The 22554-nt window shown below is 49.6% G+C and overlaps 1 protein-coding gene across 5 annotated transcripts in view; it reads right to left on the minus strand.

Annotated features, from left to right (window-relative positions):
• Positions 1-22554, minus strand: part of LOC134345253 (nesprin-2-like) — a 276033-nt gene that overhangs the window by 8056 nt on the left and 245423 nt on the right. For all 5 annotated transcript variants that reach the window (XM_063045672.1, XM_063045636.1, XM_063045664.1 and 2 more), the window contains 6 exons: positions 19991-20185; positions 17633-17876; positions 16654-16772; positions 10116-10242; positions 8801-9009; positions 1356-1556 (listed from right to left, as the gene is read on the minus strand). In XM_063045672.1, the coding sequence (XP_062901742.1) occupies positions 1356-1556; positions 8801-9009; positions 10116-10242; positions 16654-16772; positions 17633-17876; positions 19991-20185 (1095 nt within the window). The remainder of the gene's footprint in view (positions 1-1355; positions 1557-8800; positions 9010-10115; positions 10243-16653; positions 16773-17632; positions 17877-19990; positions 20186-22554) is intronic.

The following is a 22554-nucleotide window of genomic DNA, read 5'->3' on the forward strand; positions in this document are numbered from 1 at the left end:
GCAACCGATACCGATCCGCGAAGCGTGCAGGAGTACAGCGGTAGCCGGGAGGCATACAGCACATCTTTAAGAAAAAAGCCGAAATAAACAAGCTAATTAATTAGGTGCCGCCCGGCATGTAAATGTTGGCCCAGATTAGAGGCGACGCAATCGGCAATCGTCTCTGATCTGGGCCGACAATTACGTGCCGGGTGACACCTAATTAATTAGCATGTTTATTTCGGCTTTTTTCTTAAAGATGTGCTGTGTGCCTCCCGGCTACTGCTGCATTCTCTACGAATCAGTATCTGTCCACGGCCTGGAGGTTGGGGTGGTGAGACACTGAGGTGTCATCTGTTTCCATTAGGGCAAGCAGCTCATCTTCTCCTATGACTGCCTGCCTCGATGTTGAAGGTTGAGGTTCGTCGTCTGCTGTGGCTGGTGTGGAAGGCTTGCTTGACTGCTGAGCCTTGCGCATTTTTCTATCATACAGTTCTTTGTAAGCACTCAAACCATTCTGCAAATATGCCTTAAACCGACGTACCCTTTCAAAATTAAAGTCGTACTTTATCATTACTCATTCGGTTTCGATTGTTATCCTTTCCTCTTCCAATTGCATCAGCTCTTCATCTATCAGTTCTTGGGCATGGGATGCCAAAACCTCTTCAACATCATCTTCGTCAGCTCCCACAGGCCAAACTCACTTTGTCCTTACTTCGTTCACCACGATCGAAACGCTTAATTATGTCTAGTTTTACGCTAAGTGTAACACCCTTACGAGATCTTTCAGGCTTTTCTGATACCTTAGAACTCATCTTGCAAACGGCTGCTCACAGGCACGTGTTCAAGCAATGGTGCATAGAATGCAGTTCCGAATCCGGGGAGAGCGGCTGCTCAGGGCGCGCGCTGCCTTTTTATTGCGTGCTGCCTTTCTTCGTAACAGTGAAAACACCTTCTATTAGCGAAAACAGGGAACTAATGTAGGTCTTTCGTAACAGTGAGGTTTCATAAAGCGAACGTTCGAAAAGCGGGGTCACCTGTACCTGGCATAGCTCTGTGGGGTCAGTGAGGTCGGCTGCTCACATTACCTGTCTCTACAGGGTCGAGGTTTAAAGGTTACCATTCAGAGGTCACAGTGCCCACTCCCTGGCTTTGTGGAGCTGTGCTTCACAGGTCACCAGGACCTGTGACCTGGTACTATAGAGCCAAAGTCACTGTGTGCCATTATCAGGCTCTGCGGAGTTCAGAGGTCAGCATTTAGCGGTTACTGCATTCCGTTAGCTAGTTCTGCAACAGGAGTCAAAGTCCAGGGGTCACAGCGCCCAGTGACCTGGCTCTGCCAGGGTCAGAGTTCAGGGGTCACAGCACCCAGTTACCTGACTCTGCAGCAGGTCCCCACGCAGGCTGTCCCAGCAGTTGTGCAGCTCCTGCGACACCCGATTCCAGTGGCCGTTGACAGAGTGCAGCCGGTCCTGCAGCCCCCGCGCCTCATCGCTGCCCGACTGCACCAGCTCCCGGCCGCTCAGGTTGGCGGAGACCACCAATGCCTTGTACTTGCCCAGATCCTTCTGAATGTCCTGGGAGGGGGAAGAGAGAGTCCACTGTCTCACCAAAGGCTCCATCTAGCAACACACACATATATACACACACCCACACACACACTGGAGCTGGGGGCTTCCAGTGACATACATCCCCTGCTCTCCCACTCCCGAGGTAGAAGTCTCAACGCCAATGAGGGAGGTGTCCCCAGCAACCAGTGAGATGGAGGTTCTGCCTCAGTTGGCCGATGGAGAGGAGGTTTCAGGTGGCAGGTGTGCCAGACAGCCAATTGGAGGCAGCCAGGGGCAGTGCTGGAGGGGCTGGGTTCCGTCAGTGCACTGGACAGCAACACAGCCAGCAATGGGATGACTACAGTCCATATGTACCTCTCGATGCCCCCAGCTCTTTCTGGAAGCAACCATTCCATTTTTTAGCAGACCAAAGAAAGCATCCCATCTGGGTGCAGCATAATTTGGTATGGCAACTGCCTTGCCCGTGACTGCAAGAAACTGCAGAGACTTGTGGACACAGCTCAGCACAACACGGACTCTCTTGACCTTGCAATCTAACTCATTATGGTCTTGCACCTTATTGCCTGCCTGAAGTGCACTTTCTCTGTAACTGTTACACTTTATTCTGCATTCTGTTATCGGTTCCCCTTGTACTACCTCAATGCACCAATCACTGTAACGATCAGACCCACACGAACAGGCTGCAAGACAAGCTTTCCACTGTCCCTCACTACAAGTAGCAATAAAAAACCAATTCAAATTCCACAGACGTAAACGGTTTAATTCTCCATGGTTACCTCCCCAGCTCTGCTTTCCCTCCCCCTTCCATGAGGAGGGCTAGAGAAGAGATTTTAAGAGCCTGGCTGAGCTATTTCATGAAAATGATTCCAGAATTGAATGGCTTGTCATGTGAAAGGTATTTGATGGCTCTGGGCCTGTATTCACTAGAATTCAGAAGAATGAGAGGTGACCTTTTTGAAACCTATCGAATGGTGAAACGCCTTGATATAGTGGATGTGGAAGGGATGCTTCCTGCAGTGGGAGAGTAAAAGACCAGAGGACACAGCCTCAGAACAGAGGGGCGTCGTTTTAGAACAGAGATGAGGAGGAATTTCTTTAGCCAGTGGTGAATCTATGTAATTCATTGCCACAGGCAGCTGCTGAGGCCAAGTCTTTATGTATATTTAAGGCAGAGGCTGATAGATTCTCGAATGGTTAGGGCATGAAGGGATACAGGGAGAAGGCAGGAGATTGGGGCTGAGAGGAAAATTGAATTAGCCATGATGAAATGGCAGAAAAGACTCGATGGGCTAATTGGCCTAATTCTGCTCCTATATCTTATAGTCTTATATTTGCCACCAGTGAGGTGCAGGTAGAATGGAGGATAGCGAATGTTGTGCTTTTATTTAAGAACGATGACAAAGAAAAACTGGGAATTATAGACCAATAAGTCTAAATCTGTGGTAGATCAGTTACTGGAGAGGATTCTGTGGAATAAAATATACATACATCAGGAAAAACGAGGTTTGATTAGGGGTAGTCAGCATGGCTTTGTGCACGGGAGATCGTATCTGACTAAGATTTTTTTTTAAAGTAATCGAGAAGGTTGATGAAGGCAGAGCGGTAGATGTGGCCTTTACAGATCTTGGTAATGCCTTTGATAAGATTCCACATGGTTGTTATGGAAAGTTGGTTTGTATGGGATCCAAGGGGAATTGACTATTTGGATAGAGAATTGCCTCAAAGGTAGAAAGCAGAGGGTGGTGATGGAAGATTCTTTCTCAGACTGGATTAGTGGTGTTCCCCACGGGTCGCTCTGGGTCCATGGTTGTCTATCATCTATATCAACGACCTGGACGAGAATGTACAAGGCAAGGTTAGTAAGTTTGCAGATGACACAGTGGTGGACAGTGCAGAAAGTGTTCAAATATTACAGGGGAATTGTGATCAGCAGGGTAAGTAGGCTGAGGAATCATAAATAGAGTTTCATTCAGCTAAGTATGAGGTGTTGCATCTTAGAAAGTCAAACCCCGGTTGGTTTTTCACGGGGAAAACCAGGGTCTAGGGAAATGTGGAACAAAGGGACCTGGGTGTACAAGTACACAGTTCCCTAAAGTGGAGTCATAGATAGATAGGTCAGTGAAGAAGGCTTTTGGTACACAGGCCCTCATCAGTCATGGCATTGAGTATAAAAGCTGAGAGGGCATAGTGTTTGGGAGGCTGGGAGGAAACTGATAGAAGTTTATAGAATTATTGGAGGTACAGATATGGTAGATATTCACAGACTTCTCTCCTGGGTAGAAATGCGGGAACCTCTGTATCTGGTTTAGAAAGACATCTGGTTTTCTGGCACCCCTAGGGAGAATGGTCATAGAGTATCAAAGTAACACAGCATGGAAACAGGCCCTTCAACCCATCAGCAAAAATAACAGGGTTGTTATCATGGGTGACTTTCACTTCCCTAATATTGATTGGCACCTGATTAGTTCCAAGGGTTTAGACGGGGCAGAGTTTGTTAAGTGTGTCCAGGATGGATTCCTGTCACAGTATGTGCACAGGCCGACAAGGAGGAATGCCATACTAGATCTAGTATTAGGTAATGAACCGGGTCAGGTCACAGATCTCTCAGTGGGTGAGCATCTGGGGGACAGTGACCACCACTCCCTGGCCTTTAGCATTATCATGGAAAAGGATAGAATCAGAGAGGACAGGAAAATTTTTAATTGGGGAAGGGCAAATTATGAGGCTATAAGGCTGGAACTTGCGGGTGTGAATTGGGATGATGTTTTTGCAGGGAAATATACTATGGACATGTGGTCGATGTTTAGAGACCTCTTGCAGGATGTAAGGGATAAATTTGTCCCAGTGAGGAAGATAAAGAATGGTAGGGTGAAGGAACCATGGGTGACAAGTGAGGTGGAAAATCTAGTCAGGTGGAAGAAGGCAGCATACATGAGGTTTAGGAAGCAAGGATCAGATGGGTCTATTGAGGAATATAGGGAAGCAAGAAAGGAGCTTAAAAAGGGGCTGAGAAGAGCAAGAAGGGAGCATGAGAAGGCCTTGGTGAGTAGGGTAAAGAAAAACCCCAAGGCATTCTTCAATTATGTGAAGAAAAAAAGGATGACAGGAGTGAAGGTAGGACCAATTAGAGATAAAGGTGGGAAGATGTGCCTGGAGGCTGTGGAAGTGAGCGAGGTCCTCAATGAATACTTCTCTTCGGTATTCACCAATGAGAGGGAACTTGATGATGGTGAGGACAATATGAGTGAGGTTGATGTTCTGGAGCATGTTGATATTAAGGGAGAGGAGGTGTTGGAGTTATTAAAATACATTAGGACGGATAAGTCCCTGTGGCCTAATGGAATATTCCCCAGGCTGCTCCATGAGGCGAGGGAAGAGATTGCTGAGCCTCTGGCTAGGATCTTTATGTCCTTGTTGTCCAGGGGAATGGTACCGGAGGATTGGAGGGAGGCGAATGTTGTCCCCTTGTCCAGAAAAGGTAGTAGGGATAGTCCGGGTAATTATAGACCAGTGAGCCTTACATATGTGGTGGGAAAGCTGTTGGAAAAGATTCTTAGGGATAGGATCTATGGGCATTTAGAGAATCATGGTCTGATCAGGGACAGTCAGCATGGCTTTGTGAAGGGCAGATCGTGTCTAACAAGCCTGATAGAGTTCTTTGAGGAGGTGACCAGGCATATAGATGAGGGTAGTGCAGTGGATGTGATCTATATGGATTTTAGTAAGGCATTTGACAAGGTTCCACACGGTAGGCTTATTCAGAAAGTCAGAAGGCATGGAATCCAGGGAAGTTTGGCCAGGTGGATTCAGAATTGGCTTGCCTGCAGAAGGCAGAGGGTCGTGGTGGAGGGAGTACATTCAGATTGGAGGATTGTGACTAGTGGTGTCCCACAAGGATCTGTTCTGGGACCTCTAATTTTCATGACTTTTATTAACGACCTGGATGTGGGGGTAGAAGGGTGGGTTGGCAAGTTTGCAGATGACACAAAGGTTGGTGGTGTTGTAGATAGTGTAGAGGATTGTCAAAGATTGCAGAGAGACATTGATAGGATGCAGAAGTGGGCTGAGAAGTGGCAGATGGAGTTCAACCCGGAGAAGTGTGAGATGGTACACTTTGGAAGGACAAACTCCAAGGCAGAGTAGAAAGTAAATGGCAGGATACTTGGTAGTGTGGAGGAGCAGAGGGATCCGGGGGTACATGTCCACAGATCCCTGAAAGTTGCCTCACAGGTGGATAAGGTAGTTAATAAAGCTTATGGGGTGTTAGCTTTCATAAGTCGAGGGATAGAGTTTAAGAGTCGCGATGTAATGATGCAGCTCTATAAAACTCTGGTTAGGCCACACTTGGAGTACTGTGTCCAGTTCTGGTCGCCTCACTATCGGAAGGATGTGGAAACATTGGAAAGGGTACAGAGGAGATTTACCAGGATGCTGCCTGGTTTAAAGAGTATGCATTATGATCAGAGATTAAGGGAGCTAGGGCTTTACTCTTTGGAGAGAAGGAGGATGAGAGGAGACATGATAGAGATGTACAAGATATTAAGAGGAATAGATAGAGTGGATAGCCAGTGCCTCTTCCCCAGGGCACCACTGCTCAATACAAGAGGACATGGCTTTAAGGTAAGGGGTGGGAAGTTCAAGGGGGATATTAGAGGAAGGTTTTTTACTCAGAGAGTGGAATGGAATGCACTGCCTGAGTCAGTGGTGGAGGCAGATACACTAGTGAAATTTAAGAGACTACTAGACAGGTATATGGAGGAATTTAAGGTGGGGGCTTATATGGGAGGCAGGGTTTGAGGGTTGGCATAACATTGTGGGCTGAAGGGCCTGTACTGTGCTGTACTATTCTATGTTCTATGCCAGCAGCATCCTCCCTGATATTCTGGTGCCTGCATTCGGCCCAGAACCCTCCAAGTCTCTCCCCTCTTCACCTATCCAAATGCCTCTTAAATGTTACAACTGCACCTGTCTCAACCACATCCTCTGGCACTTCATTCCAAGTACTCACTGCCCTCTGTGTATAGAAACATAGAAACATAGAAAATAGGTGCAGGAGTAGGCCATTCGGCCCTTCGAGCCTGCACTGCCATTTATTATGATCATGGCTGATCATCCAACTCAGAACCCAGCCCTCCCTCCATACCCCCTGACCCCTGTAGCCACAAGGGCCATATCTAACTTCCTTTTAAACATAGCTAATGAACTGGCCTCAACAGTTTGCTGTGGCAGAGAATTCCACAGATTCACCACTCTCTGTGTGAAGAAGTTTTTCCTAATCTCGGTCCTAAAAGGCTTCCCCTCTATCCTCAAACTGTGACCCCTCGTTCTGGACCTCCCCAACATCGGGAACAATCTTCCCACATCTAGCCTGTCCAATCCCTTTAGGATCTTATACGTTTCAATCAGATCCCCCCTCAATCTTCTAAATTCCAACGAGTACAAGCCCAGTTCATCCAGTCTTTCTTCATATGAAAGACCTGCCATCCCAGGAATCAATCTGGTGAACCTTCTTTGTACTCCCTCTATGGCAAAGATGTCTTTCCTCAGATTAGGGGACCAAAACTGCACACAATACTCCAGGTGTGGTCTCACCAAGGCCTTGTACAACTGCAGTAGTACCTCCCTGCTCCTGTACTCGAATCCTCTCGCTATAAATGCCAGCATACCGTTCGCCTTTTTCACCGCCTGCTGTACCTGCATGCCCACTTTCAATGACTGGTGTATAATGACACCCAGGTCTCGTTGCACCTCCCCTTTTCCTAATCGGCCACCATTCAGATAATAATCTGTTTTCCTATTTTTGCCACCAAAGTGGATAACTTCACATTTATCCACATTAAATTGCATCTGCCATGAGTTTGCCCACTCACCCAACCTATCCAAGTCACCCTGCATCCTCTTAGCATCCTCCTCACTGCTAACACTGCCACCCAGCTTCGTGTCATCCGCAAACTTGGAGATGCTGCATTTAATTCCCTCATCCAAGTCATTAATATATATTGTAAACAACTGGGGTCCCAGCACTGAGCCTTGCGGTACCCCACTAGTCACCGCCTGCCATTCTGAAAAGGTCCCGTTTATTCCCACTCTTTGCTTCCTGTCTGCTAACCAATTCTCCACCCACACCAATACCTTACCCCCAATACCGTGTGCTTTAAGTTTGCACACTAATCTCCTGTGTGGGACCTTGTCAAAAGCCTTTTGAAAATCCAAATATACCACATCCACTGGTTCTCCCCTATCCACTCTACTAGTTACATCCTCAAAAAATTCTATGAGATTCGTCAGACATGATTTTCCTTTCACAAATCCATGCTGACTTTGTCCGATCATTTCACCGCTTTCCAAATGTGCTGTTATCACATCCTTGATAACTGACTCCAGCAGTTTCCCCACCACCGACGTTAGGCTAACGGGCCTATAATTCCCCGGTTTCTCTCTCCCTCCTTTTTTAAAAAGTGGGGTTACATTAGCCACCCTCCAATCCTCAGGAACTAGTCCAGAATCTAACGAGTTTTGAAAAATTATCACTAATGCATCCACTATTTCTTGGGCTACTTCCTTAAGCACTCTGAGATGCAGACCATCTGGCCCTGGGGATTTATCTGCCTTCAATCCCTTCAATTTACCTAACACCACTTCCCTACTAACATGTATTTCACTCAGTTCCTCCATCTCACTGGACCCTCTGTCCCTTACTATTTCTGGAAGATTATTTATGTCCTCCTTAGTGAAGACAGAACCAAAATAATTATTCAATTGGTCTGCCATGTCCTTGCTCCCCATAATCAATTCACCTGTTTCTGTCTGCAGGGGACCTACATTTGTCTTTATCAGTCTTTTCCTTTCAAGTTACCTCTCAAATCTCTCTTAAATCTCTCCCCTCCTATCTTGTATCTGTGCCCTCCTCAATCCCGGGGGAAAGATGATGACTGTCCAGCTTATCCAAACCCCTCATGATTTATAAACTGCTATGAGCTCACCCCTCATTCTCCTTCACCCCAGCGAATGAACGTCCAGCATGGACAACCTCTCCCTATAAGTCAAACCCTCTCAGCTGGGCAGCATCCTCATAAACCTCTCCTGCATCCGCTCCAGCTTGGCAACGGAATCCCTGTAATAGGGAGACTAAAACTACACGCAAGTAGGAGTGGAGACTTGGGTCGTGGAGATGTGAGATGTGGTGGGGAGGGTGTGGGACCGGGAGACGTTGGACTGGCAGGGCCGGGTGTACAGGACATGGGACTTACCCCAAGGCTCCGCATCTTCTCCTGGATGGTGGTGAGGGTGCTGGGGGTCTCCGGGGTCCGAGCCGCCTCCAGGGCGGGTGCAACGTGGCTGAGCCAGGTGGAGACGTGATCCAGGTCGGAGTTGAACTGTTGCCACTGCTGTAGGTTCTGCTTGACCAGGAGCTCCTTGCTGAGAGCTTGGGCGTGGAGCAGGTTCCAGCGCACGACGCCTGCACACGGCCGGGACAGGTCAGAGATTCAAGATCAGTTTTATTTGTCACACGTGCATCGGAACATACAGAAGAACTGAAGAATTTCAGAGTTGTATACTTTGATAATAAACGAACCTTTGAACAACATCGTTTGCGTCAAGAACCAACACAATTCAAGGATGTGCTGGGGGCAGCTCGCAAGTGTCGCCGTGCTTCTGACGCCAACGTAGCATGCCTGCAGCTGACTAAGCAGAGCCCGTACGCCTTTGCAATGCGGGAAGACAACTGAGCACCCAGAGGAAGCCGAGGAGGCCACAGGGAAAGTATACGTACAGTACTCTTAACAGACAGCAGTGGGACACGAACCTGGTTTGCTGATGCTGTAAAGCGTTGTGCTAACCGCTACACTACCATGCTCCACCTGAGCCCAGAACAGCACGTACCTTCCTCTTCCACCTCAGGCCCCAGGGACACCCAGAGCACCAAGCCCCACCCCCACCTCAGCCGGGGAACTCAGAGCAAGAGGGGGCCCAGAGTTGAGACGGCTGCTCTGGACTGGGACAAAGAGGGCAAATACACTCCTACTGCTCTGTGTCAGAGAGGTGGGGTGGGGAGGGATGGTGAGATCTCCCTTAAAAGGCTGCAGTTCTTCTGATGATGGTGCTCCCACACAGTACACAGCACTCCTCTCCTCCATCTTCCTTCTCTTTTGCACTATTCACCTACTATATTGTCAATTATAACTATATTCATGCCTTTACACTGTACTGCTGCCACAAAACAACAAATTTCAGGATAGTAAACCTGATTCTGATAGATCCAGTGATAGAGACGAAATGGTGAGATTCTTCCAACTGGGAGTGGTGTGGGTCCGGGAGGGTGGGGGGGGGGGTTTGAAGTGTGGGATCTGGGAGGGGCTGTTAGAGTTGCCCAGGTGAGTAATTGTGGAAAGGGTACTGACCAGCCAACCCAACTGGCACTCCCCTGACCCATAACCCTAAGCCTTTGCCCATCTCTGACCACTCTTGACCACCTGACATTTTGTCCATCTTGGACCCCTAGCCCCTCATCCTTCACCCTTTTTTCACCCAAATCCTCACCTATCCCTGACCCCCGACCCTCACCTGCCATGGGCTGATCCGAAACATTCGTCTCCACGGATCCCGCGTCCTGGGGAAAGTTATTCTTCAGGTCATCCGGCACTCGCTGGACATCCTCTGTGCTTCCGGAACCTTCTGAAAGGAGTTTAGCCTAGAGGAGTTTCACACAGTGAGACTCAATATCAGGAGTTAATGTACAGGTCAATGCATCATACACTCCCAACATTGGAATGAAGCTCCCTCTGCATCATCCCATCACACACTTCCAGGGGTAGACAGAGTGAAGCCCCCTCTGCACCGTCCCATCACACACTTCCAGGGGTAGACAGAGTGAAGCCCCCTCTGCATCATCCCATCACACACTTCCAGGGGTAGACAGAGTGAAGCCCCCTCTGCACCGTCCCATCACACACTTCCAGGGGTAGACAGAGTGAAGCCCCCTCTGCACTGTCCCATCACACACTTTCGGAGGTAGACAGAGTGAAGTTTCCTTCACGCTGTCCCATCATACACTCCCAGGGTTAGACACACAGTGAAGCTCCCTCTGCATTATCCCACCACACATTCTCTGGGGTCAGACACAGAGTGAAGTTTCCTCTACACTGTTCCCTTATACATTTCCAAAGTCAGAGTGAAGCTCCCTCCACAATGTCCTATCACACACTCCCTAGGGTCAGACAAATAGTGATTCGTGAGCGATGTTAATTGCACTAATATTGGCATGGTGAAAAGCGCTTTGACAGGGTGGAGTTGTAAAATGTGTCCTGAAGGTTTCCTTGTAGAGGGTCCTGCTAGAGAGGGTGCAACGCTAGACTTCTTCTGAGGGAATGAGAGGGAAGTGGCAACTTGGGTCTAGTGACATGGACTGGCCCTATCTTAACAGGAGAGACCTGGTTAAGGGTGAGATGTGGTTAAGAGTTATGGGGAGAGGTTGGCCAAGCCACTTCTTTATAAGACCATAAGACTCAGGAGCTGAATTACACCATTCTGTCCATTGAATTTGCTCCACCATTCCTCATGGCTGATTTATTCTCCCTCTGAACCTCAACCTCCCCATAACCTTTGACACCCTTACTAATCAGAAACCTATCAACCTTTCAGACGCGGGCAGCGTCGGTGCGGGAGCAAGGAGTGCTCGAGGTCGACGGACGACTGGAGATCAGAGGGTCGGAGGATCAGCCATTGTAGGTAGGCCGAGGAAGATCGGGACTACCTAGGCATTACCTGAGGAGAGTAAAACTGCGCAGGCGCGGGTGACGTCAGCGGCGAGCGCGGAGTTTAAAAAGAGGCCCACTTTCAGGCGCGGGCAGTGGAGTGCGCGGGAGCAGAGTGCTGGGCTTTGGCTCAGTGGGCTTCGGCGTAAGGGGGTCTTCGGTGAGAGGTAATCAGTGAGCCTGAGTACGTGCTTGCTGAGGAAAAAAGGTAAGGTTGGTAGGTACCTTTTCATTTATTCTGATTAATCTGGGATCAGGTAATGGGGGAGATAGTTAGAGCAGTGGTGTGCTCCATATGCAGTATGTGGGAGGTCAGGGTCAATGCAGTTGTCCCTGATGACCACACCTGCAGAACGTGCATCCAGCTGCAGCTCCTATCAGAGCAAGTTGGGGAATTGGAGCTGGAGCTGGAGCTGGATGAACTACGGATCATTCGGGAGGCAGAGACAGAGATAGATAAGAGTTATCAGGAGGTAGGCAACTGGGTGACTGTCAGGAGATCGAGGGGGAGCAGGCAGTGAGAGCAGAGCACCCCTGTGGCCATTCCCATCAACAATAAGTATACCGTTTTGGATACTGCTGGTGGGGATGACCTACCAGGAACAAGTTGCAGTGGTCCTGTCTCTGGCACTGAGGTTGGACCCTCGACACAGAAGGGGAGGAGGGAAGAGAGGACGGTGGTAGTGATAGGGGATTCTATAGTCAGGGGGGCAGATAGGAGATTTTGTGGGGGAGATCGGGAGTCTCGGATGGTATGTTGCCTCCCTGGTGCCGGGGTCTGGGACATCTCAGATCGGGTGCAGGTTATTCTCGAGAGGGAGGGCAAGAATCCAGATGTTGTGGTCCATGTAGGGACCAACGACGTGGGTAGGAAGAGTGAGGGGGTCCTGCGTAGTGAGTTCAGGGAGTTAGGTGCGAAGCTGAAGGGCAGGACCTCCAGGGTAACAATCTCAGGATTGCTACCTGTGCTACATGCCAGTGAGGCGAGGAACAGAAGGATTATACAGATCAATACGTGGCTGAGAGGATGGTGCAGGAGGGAGGGCTTCAGGTTTTTAGATAATTGGGCTTTATTCCAGGGAAGGTGGGATCTGTTCCGACGGGACGGTTTGCACCTGAACTGGAGGGGTACTAACATTCTTGCAGGAAAGTTTGCTAGTGCTGCTTGGGGGAGTTTAAACTAAATTTGCAGGGGGCAGGGATCCAGAATGTGAGAGAGGATAGCGAGATGAAGTATAAAGGACAGGTGGGGATTACACGGTTCCGGAATATTAAGTGTGAAGTAGAGAAAGGTGAGGCGGAACGAGTGATAAGGAGGATACATGTGCAGAGGGATGGTCTGACGGAGCATGGAGTTAAATGTGTAGAAAGAGTAAGTAAATTTAAGAAGGACAACAAAATTCAAGGGGCGTATAGCCCAGTGAGAGTTCGGGGAGCTGGGTTACGCATAATAGGCAGCGATTTAAATAGAGAGAGGAGAAATGGGTTAAAAATTCTATAACTGAATGCACGAAGTGTCAGAAATAAGGCAGATGAGCTTGAACCTCAGGTGTGAATGGGTAACTATGATGTTGTTGGGATGATGGAGACATGGCTGCAGGGGGATCAGACCTGGGAATTGAATGTACAAGGGTATATGTGCTACCGAAGGGACAGAAAGGTGGGCAGAGGGGGTGGGGTGGCCCTGTTGGTGAGGAATGAGATTCAGTCCCTTGCAAGGAGGGACATAGAATCAGGAGAAGTAGAGTCAGTTTGGATAGAACTGAGGAACAGTAAGGGTAAAAAGACCCTAATAGGTGTTATCTACAGGCCCCCAAACAGTAGCATGGATATTGGGTGCAAGTTGAATAGGGAGTTAACAATGGCATGTGGCAAAGGAAATGTAGCAGTAGTTATGGGGGGATTTCAACTTGCAGGTGAACTGGGAAAATCAGGTTGGTACTGGACCCCACGATAGGGAGTTTGTAGAGTGCCTACGGGATGCATTTTTGGAACAGCTTGTACGATAGTCGACCAGGGATAAGGCTATTCTGGATTTAGTGTTGTGCAATGATAAGTGATTTGATAAGTGATCTTGAAGTAAAGGAGCCACTAGGAGGTAGTGACCATAATATGATAAGTTTTTATCTGCAAGTTGAGAGGGATAAGGGCAGATCAGAAGTGTCAGTATTGCAGTTGAACAAAGGAGACTATGGAGCCATGAGGGAGGAGCTGGCCAAAGTTGACTGGTCGGATATCCTAGCAGAAACGACAGTGGAACAGCAATGGCAGGTATTCTTGGGAATAATGCACAAGGTGCAAAATCAGTTCATCCCCCGGAGAAGGAAGGATTCAAAGGGGGGAAAGTGGCCACAGTGGTTGACAAAGGAAGTCAGACATAGCATAGCATTAAAAAAGTATAACAGAGCTAGGGTGAGTGGGAAGATGGGATGATCGAGAAATTTTTAAGGAGCAACAGAACTTAACTAAAAAGGCAATACGGGGAGAAAAAATGAGGTATGAACGCAAGCTAGCTAGGAATATAAAGGAGGATAGCAAAAGTTTTTTTTTAGGTATCTGAAGAGAAGGAAGATAGTTAAGAACAATGTTGGGCCCTTGAAGAATGAATTGGGAGAAATTGTTATGGGAAACAGAGAAATGGCAGACAAATTTAATAAGTACTTTGGATCTGTCTTCACTAGGGAAGACACAAGCAATCTCCCAGATGTATGGATGGGCCAAGGACATAGGGTAATAGAGGAACTGAAACAGATTGACATTAGGAAGGGAACGGTGATGAGTAGACTGATGGGACTGAAGGCTAACAAATCCCCAGGTCCAGATGGTCTGCATCCTAGGGTACTAAAGGAGGTGGCTCTGGAAATTGCGGATGCATTGGTGATCATTTTCCAATGTTCCTTAGATTCAGGATCAGTTCCTGAGGATTGGCGAATGGCTAATGTTATCCCACTTTTTAAGAAAGGAAGGAGGGAGAAAACAGAGAACTATCGCCCTGTTAGCCTAACATCAGTAGTGGGGAAGATGCTAGAGTCCATTATTAAAGACGAAACAGCGGCATATCTTGATAGCAGTGATAAGATTGGGCCGAGCCAGCATGGATTTACCATGGGCAAATCATGCTTGACTAATCTATTGGAGTTTTTCGAGGATGTAACCAGGAGATCCAGTGGATGTGGTGTACCTTGACTTTCAGAAGGCATTTGATAAGGTACCATATAGGAGATTGGTGGGTAAAATCAGAGCTCATGGCATTGGGGGGAGGATATTGACATGGATAGAAAACTGGTTGGCAGATAGAAAGCAAAGGGTAGCAGTGAATGGGTGTTTCTCGGAATGGCAGGTGGTGACTAGTGGGGTGCCACAGGGCTCGGTATTGGGACCACAGCTGTTTACGATTTATGTCAATGATTTAGAGGAAGGCATTGTGAATAACATCAGCAAGTTTGCTGATGATACTAAGCTGGGTGGCAGTGTGACATGTGATGAGGATGTTAGGAAAATTCAAGGTGACTTGGATAGGCTGGGTGAGTGGGCAGAAACTTGGCAGATGGCATTTAATGTGAATAAGTGTGAGGTTATTCACTTTGGGAGCTAGAACAGGAAGGCAGATTATTATCTGAACGGTGTGGAGTTAGGTAAGGGAGAAATACAAAGAGACCTAGGAGTACTTGTTCATCAGTCTCTGAAGGTGAATGAGCAAGTGCAGCAGGCAGTGAAGAAGGCTAATGGAATGTTGGCCTTTATTACAAAGGGAATGGAGTACAAGAGCAAGGAAATCCTTTTGCATTTGTACAGGGCCCTGGTGAGACCACACCTGGAGTATTGTGTGCAGTTTTGGTCTCCAGGGTTAAGGAAGGACATCCTGGCTGTGGAGGAGGTGAAGCGTAGGTTCACTAGGTTAATTCCTGGGATGTCCAGACTGTCTTACACAGAGAGGTTAGAGAGACTGGGCTTGCACACGCTGGAATTAAGGAGATTGAGGGGGGGATCTGATTGAGACATATAAGATTATTAAGGGATTGGACAAGATAGAGGCAGGAAATATGTTCCAGATGCTGGGAGAGTCCAGTACCAGAGGGCATGGTTTAAGAATAAGGGGTAGGTCATTTAGGACAGAGTTGAGGAGGAACTTCTTCTCCCAGAGAGTTGTGGAGGTGTGGAATGCACTGCCTCAGAAAGCAGTGGAGGCCAATTCTCTGGATGCTTTCAAGAAGGAGCTAGATAGGTATCTTATGGATAGGGGAATCAAGGGGAACAAGGCAGGAACCGGGTATTGATAGTAGATGATCAGCCATGATCTCAGAATGGCGGTGCAGGCTCGAAGGGCCAAATGGTCTCTTCACTTTAAATACACGGAGTGACTGGCCTCCACAGCCGTCTGTGGCAATAAATTCCATACATTCACCACCCTCTGGCTAAAGAAATTCCTTCTCATCTCTCTCCTAAAGGGACATCCTTGTATTCTGAAGCTGTGCCCTCTGGTCCTAGACTCTCCCAAAATAGGAAACATCCTTTCCACGTCCACTCTAACTGGGCTTTTCAATATTGGATAAGATTTCAATGAGATCCCCCCTCATTCTTCCAAACCTCTGCAAGTACAGGTTCCTCAGACGCTGACCTCGGAATGTTCATCTCCACCTTACCCTTGTCCCTCATAACTTTTTACAATTATGGCACACACAGATAAGGTGGACAGTAACAGTCTTTTCCACAGGGTAGAGGAGTCCAAAACCAGGGAGCATAAGTTTAGGGTCAGAGGGGAAATATTTAAAAGGGAACTGAGGAGCAAGTTTTTCCACAGAGGGTGATGAGTACAGTAAGTGATTAAAGATTACCTTCACTTGTCACGTGTACGTCCAACTATACAGTGTAATGTGTCGAGCAACACAGTCCGACAAGCTCACAGATGTCACCAAGCTTCTGGCACCAACATAAGCTGCCCACAACTCACTAAGGCTAACCCGTACGTCTTTGGAATGTGGTCACAGGAGGAGAATGTACAAACTCCTTATAGACAGTGGCAGGAATTGAACCACAATCAGTGCTGATGTAAAGCTGGTGGAGTTTGTTAAAATTAGAATACTTAAAAGACAACTACATGGATAGGAGAGGTTTAGAGGGATATGGGGCAAACAGAGACAAGTGAGTCTGGTTTAGATGGTAATCTGGGTCGGCATGGACTAGATGGGCTGAATGGCCTGTTTCGATGCTTTGTGACTCTATAGGCACTCCCCTCATTCAGCCTGCTGTCTGCACCGTCCCAAGTTCCCCACCCTTCCCCTCCTCCACAGGGCACAACCTCCTGCCTTCGACCGGCCGGTTTCTGTGCCACCTGCGCCCAGTCTTACGTAGTCCTGGCGATGTGCTGAGTCACAGGGAGGTCCGGTCTCTGCCCGCTGCCCGCTCGTCCTGACCCTGTCCCCGGAGGTGCCTGGGTGCCAGACGGTCGACGCCTGGGCTAGATCTCCTGCAACAATGGGAGTGAGGTGAGATGGGGGGGTGGCGGGAAACAGAGTGTTTAAAGCAATTGCTCGGGCCACAAGCCTCAGTTTCCAGCTGAGCCCGGTCACCTTCCCCGCCCCACAGACGGGAGACGGGAGAGGGGAGCTGGTGCCAGAATTCCTGAACTCCCATCCACATCACCGTCTCCACACACACGCACACACACCATGTCCTGTAGGCATGGGATTAACTAATCTGAGTTAGAGAGAGGGGGTTGTGGGGTGTAGGAGGAGTGGGTAGGGGGAGTGGTGTTAGTGGTGTGGGCTGGGGACAGGGAATGTAACTGGGGGTTGTCTTCGGGGTGGGTGAGGGGGTGAAAAGATGGTGAGGGTATGAACAGGAGATGGGTGGGGTGAGTGTGACCGTGGGGGTGTGTCTGTGGGGCATATGGGGAGGGAGGGAGGGGGGAGGGGGATGGGGATGGGCTAGATTGGAGGAGGGAGTGGGTCTTGCCAACACCTGCGTCTCCGTCAGCAAATGGCAACAGAACAGAGAGGCGATGAGGAGATGCCAAGAGCCGGGACAGGAAGCATCACATCAGCCAGGGGTGTTAACTGGCACCCCTGGGTGCTGGCTTGGGATCAGGCACCCCTGGGTGCTGCAGAAGCAGCTGAAGGGGCTGCTCCAGGGATGAGGGACTGATGGAGCAGTCTGATGTTCAAGAGCACTGTGAGAACCTCGATCTCAATGACAGGGATGGTGTACTAACTACATTTCTGCTCCTGCACAGTCCTCCGGGACACTGCCAACACACACACACCACATTACATTGCTCTACACACCCGATATATCCACCACACTATTACACACACCCACAATACTCACCACTGGCCAGGGGGCTCAAGAACTCATCCTCGTCCTGTGAGGAACTGCCCCCCACGTCCACTGTGTGGTCCCACTCCAGCGGGATGGAGTCCACGCTGACTGGTGTCTCCCGGCCCGATCGGTGCTGCGGGGCGCTGTCCGGTGGGGCTGGCACTGAGAGCGACACCTCCCCAGGCTCCAGCCTGTCCCCGGGACCCTCGACCCCCTCAGCCTCCCGTAAACACGGATCCACATCCTCACACACCTGGAGTGGGGAACACAAGGTGTCAAAGCCTGTGGAGAACCCCCCCCCCACAGAGTCTCCAACATCCACTCAGACTCCCCACCCACAGACCCCCCAACCCCCACCCACTGACTCCCCACTCCCCACCCACTGATTCCTCACCCCCCACCCCGACTCCCCACCGTCCACCCACTGACTCCCCACCCCCACCCACAGACCCCCCACCATCCACTCAGACTCCCCACCATCCACCCACCGACCCCCACCCCCCACTGACCACCCCCCACCCCCCACTGACCACCCCCACCGTCCACTCACAGACTCCCCACACCCACCCACTGACCCCCACCATGCACCCACAGACTCCCCACCCACTGACCCCCCACAGTCCACTCAGACTCCCCAGACCCCCCACGATCCACCCACAGACCCCCACCCCCCACCCACTGATTCCTCACCCCACCCCGACTCCCCACCGTCCACCCACTGGCTCCCCACCCCCACCCACCGACACCCCATGGTCCACCCACAGACCCTCCACCATCCACTCAGACTCCCCACCATCCACTCAGACTCCCCACCCCCACCCACAGACCACCCCACCCACTGACCCCACACAGTCCACTCAGACTCCCCACCCCCCACCCACTGACCCCACACAGTCCACTCAGACTCCCCACCCCCCACCCACTTACCCCACACAGTCCACTTAGACTCCCCACCCCCCACTCACTGACCACCCACAGACTCCCACTCCCACAGATGATGGACACTCTCCCCACCCACCATATCCCCTCACACAGCCCACGGACACCCCCCCCATCACCAACTCTCCCCTCCCACAACCCAATTGACACACTCCCCCCACCCACTGAATCCCCCTCACAGCCAGTCTCCCTCCCCCTGCCCCCCATTACCAACCCTTCCTCCACTCACTCAATCCCTACCCATAGCCCACCAACACGCGCCATCTTCACTGATTCTCCCCACCCACTCAATTCCCTTCCACAGCCCAACTCACAAACCAGCACCCCATCTGACCCGAGGGTCCCGCTGAAGGTACTGTACCTCTATATCCTCCTCACCTATCATCATATAGTCACTCCCCTGCTCCACTGCCCGGTCTGTTACATGGAAACTTTATTTTAAATTGGTATCATTATTTAAGTATATTTAATTGTTGTTAATTTCAGTGACGTGAAAATATGTTGTAGTTATCCTTTCTATTCCTTAAGGTTGTTATAGCTGGGGGTTGGGTGGGTGGGGGTGACGAGACAATAAGCTCCCACTACCTATTAAATGCTCCCAATAGCGGGCTTCTGGAATAGCCTCTGAGAACCAGGACCAGCTCCTGACCTTCACACGTGGCTTAGCTTCTGAGCCCGGTGGAACCATTCCTACTGGCAGAATAGACAATAGGTGCAGGTGTAGGCCATTTAGCCCTTCAAGCCAGCACCACCATTCACTGTGATCATGGCTGATCATCCACAATCAGTAGCCTTCTCCCCATATCCCTTCACTCCGCTATCTTTATTTTTAAGAAGGGGCAAAGGATGGTTACTTTAAAACCAGTCGCTTCGGGCAGATGGGGCTCATCAGCCATGATGGCAGCTCAGCTTGGAGAAGGAAAACTCTGATCTCAAACTTCCACTGCCTTGCGACTATACCCACTCAGGGGGATGCCTCCAGGAGTAAACCACGAGGAAAAATTCAGATCTGGAGTCCCTAAGGCAGTCCTACGTTGAGTTCAATGCTGACTGGCATCTCCTGCAATGCCACTGGTGCCAAACTGTATCAGTCTCTGCCGTTCCTTTGAATTCATTAGCTGTGTAGAGGGGGAACCTGCTCCACAGGCAACAGCTTGTTCTCCGTATGGTACTGCCCTGGCCTGCGTATTGATTGATGGCAACTACTTCCAACAGCTAGGATGGAACAACCATGGTCGACCTCAACCAACCCTATCTGTACATCGCATAATTTTGTAAATCTCTATAAAATCTCCCCCCATTCCACTACACCCCAGGGAATAAAGTTCTAATGTATTCAGCCTTTCCCTTTCACTAAGCCACAAGCTCCGGCAACATCCTTGTAAATTTTCTCTGGAGTTTTTCCAATCATATCGATATCGTCCTTACCGGCTGTACGGCCACAAGACGCTGATGGAAGCGTGCCACACGCCCGAATACGTCCTGGCAATAGGCATGCAGATCCTCCAGCTCCTCCTCGATGTCCACGGCGTCCAGCGGCTCGATCTTCTGAATCAGCTGCTCCCCAGACACGATCAGCTGGTCGATCTTGTTGGTGTTGAGGGTGATCTCGTGCTGAAAGGCCTGAGGAGATGACCCGGGCAGTTAAAGATTAGATAAAGATTAAAAATTAGCTTTATTTATCACATGTACATCAAAATATTGGGTGGACGGGTGGAGATATGTTCCTATCAAAGGAAGTGTAAGGCACTCCTTCCATCCACTAGCCTGTAGGTCACCCTTGGGCAAGTTATAGCACCTGCTTAGCACCCCGATCAGGGTCTCGTGAAGCCATGGTGCAGGTGGTGGATGGTTGTATGAGCACTGGTGCATATCACAAGTCCTGGTTAAGCGTCCACTGACGCCAGGCAGACAATCTCTGAAGAGTATTGATAATGGCTGGGGTCACCCATCTTGTAAAGACACTGCCCAGAAGAAGGCAATGGTAAGAAACAACCATGGTCATGGAACGACCATGATCACCCACGTCATACGACATGGCACATAACGAACGAACATTGAAATATACAGTGAAATGCATTGTCTGCGTCAATGACCAACACAGTCTGAGGGGGGCAGCCTGCAGGTGCTGCCATGCTTCTGGCACCAACATAGCGAATTCCCAAGTTACAAAGTGGTGCCACAGTTTGGTAGGGTGGTAAAGAAGGCATTTGGCACACTTGCTTTCTCTGGTCATGGTGCTGAGTACAAGAGTCAAGAAATCACGCTACAGCTGCATAAAACTTCAGTCAGGTTCGCAGTTGGAGTGTTGCATGTGGTTTCATTCGCCCCTTTAGAAAAAGAAGAATTGGTTTTTGGAGAAGGTGCTATAAGGAGAGGTTGGACAGACTGAGGTGGTTTCCTCTGGAACAGTGGAGGCTGATGGAATAGGAGGCATAGATAGAGTAGACAGTCAGAATCTTTTCCCCAAGGTAGAAGTGTCAAACTCCACAAGATGTGGTTTTGAGGTTAGAGGGGAAGTTCAGAGGCAACACGAGGGGCAGGTACCTGGAATGAGTTACCAGGGCTACAGTGGAAGCAGCTGGTTTGATGTACTTTAAAAGGGTTTTCGACAGACACATGAATACGAAAGGAATGGAGGACATTTAGAATAAATTGGCATCAGGATCAGCACCACATGGTGGGCCGAATGGTATGTCCAAGTGCAGTACTGTTCTATGTAATATATCTCATCTGCACGCCGGGTGATGAAGGTGTGCCACACCAGCCAAGGCACTGTGTACACCCATTGGGAAGTGGAGTTACAGTAGTACAAATCATTGGTGAGGTTGAGTATCTGTTGCAAAGGGGCATAGGGAGTGGACCCAAGTGCAGGACACAGACACGGAGGTAACATTAACAGAAGTGTGTTTATTAATAGTTGCCAGGAAAGCCAGGGAGCGAGGATTAAATGCTTACGCGGATGTGGAGGCGGGACAACAAACAGGAGGAGCTCGGACACGGAGCCTGTACTTGGATTTGGACTTGGACGCGGAACCTGGACTTGGACTTGACTTGGTTGCGGAGCCTGGACTTGGACTTGACTTGGTTGCGGAGCCTGGACTCGGACTAGACTTGTACTCGGAGCCTGGACTTGGACTCGGCACCTGGACTTGGACGTGAAGAGACAGAATACCCAACTCGGAACAGCAACAAACGGCCAGACCAACTCAGCTGGAAGCGAGACGACTAAACCAAACAACAACAGACAGTTCAAATCTTGACTCGAAGCAGCGGCAACCGGCCAGAAACACTCAGCCGGACATGAAAATGACAGAATTCGCATCTTGACTCGGAGTAGCAGCAAAACGGCCGGACACGAAAACGACTGAATTCACTAAGCAGCCACAGGCACCGAAGCAAGTAAGAGTCCACGATTCGTGGTGGCCCTCAGGACGAGCACAGGCACTCTGGCTAGGGTGATGAACCAGCAGTGAGTAGATGTAAGCTGGATTTTTTATGTTGCCGGTTCGAATGAGGATCAGGTGCCCTAATCAAGGAGCCCAGTGGAACCCGGGGAAAAGGAAATTAAATGAAATGAGGAGTCAACCGACCGGACCGTGACAGTATAGAGTACTGTTCTGGTCACCCAACTGTGGGAAGGACACAATGGAACTAGAGAGGTTGCAGAAAGAATTCACAAGATGTTACCGGGACTGGAGGGCTTGAGCTACAAGGAGAGGCAGACAGACAGGGACTGTTTTCCCTGGAGCGAAGAAGGCTGAGGGGTGACTTTATAGAGGCTTATAAAAAAAACATGAGAGGTGTAGAGAAGGTGAATGGTCACAGTCTTTTCCCTAAGGGGAGGGGAGTCCAAAACCAGAGCGCAAAGGTTTAATGTGAGAGGGGAAAGATTTTAAGGGAATCTGAGAGGCAGTTTTTTCCACACTGGTGGTGAGTGTGTGGAACAAGCTGCCAGAGGAAGCAATTGAGGCAGAAACAATTATAATGTT

The sequence above is a fragment of the Mobula hypostoma genome, chromosome 1, assembly GCF_963921235.1.
Source record: "Mobula hypostoma chromosome 1, sMobHyp1.1, whole genome shotgun sequence".
NCBI lineage: Eukaryota > Metazoa > Chordata > Chondrichthyes > Myliobatiformes > Myliobatidae > Mobula > Mobula hypostoma.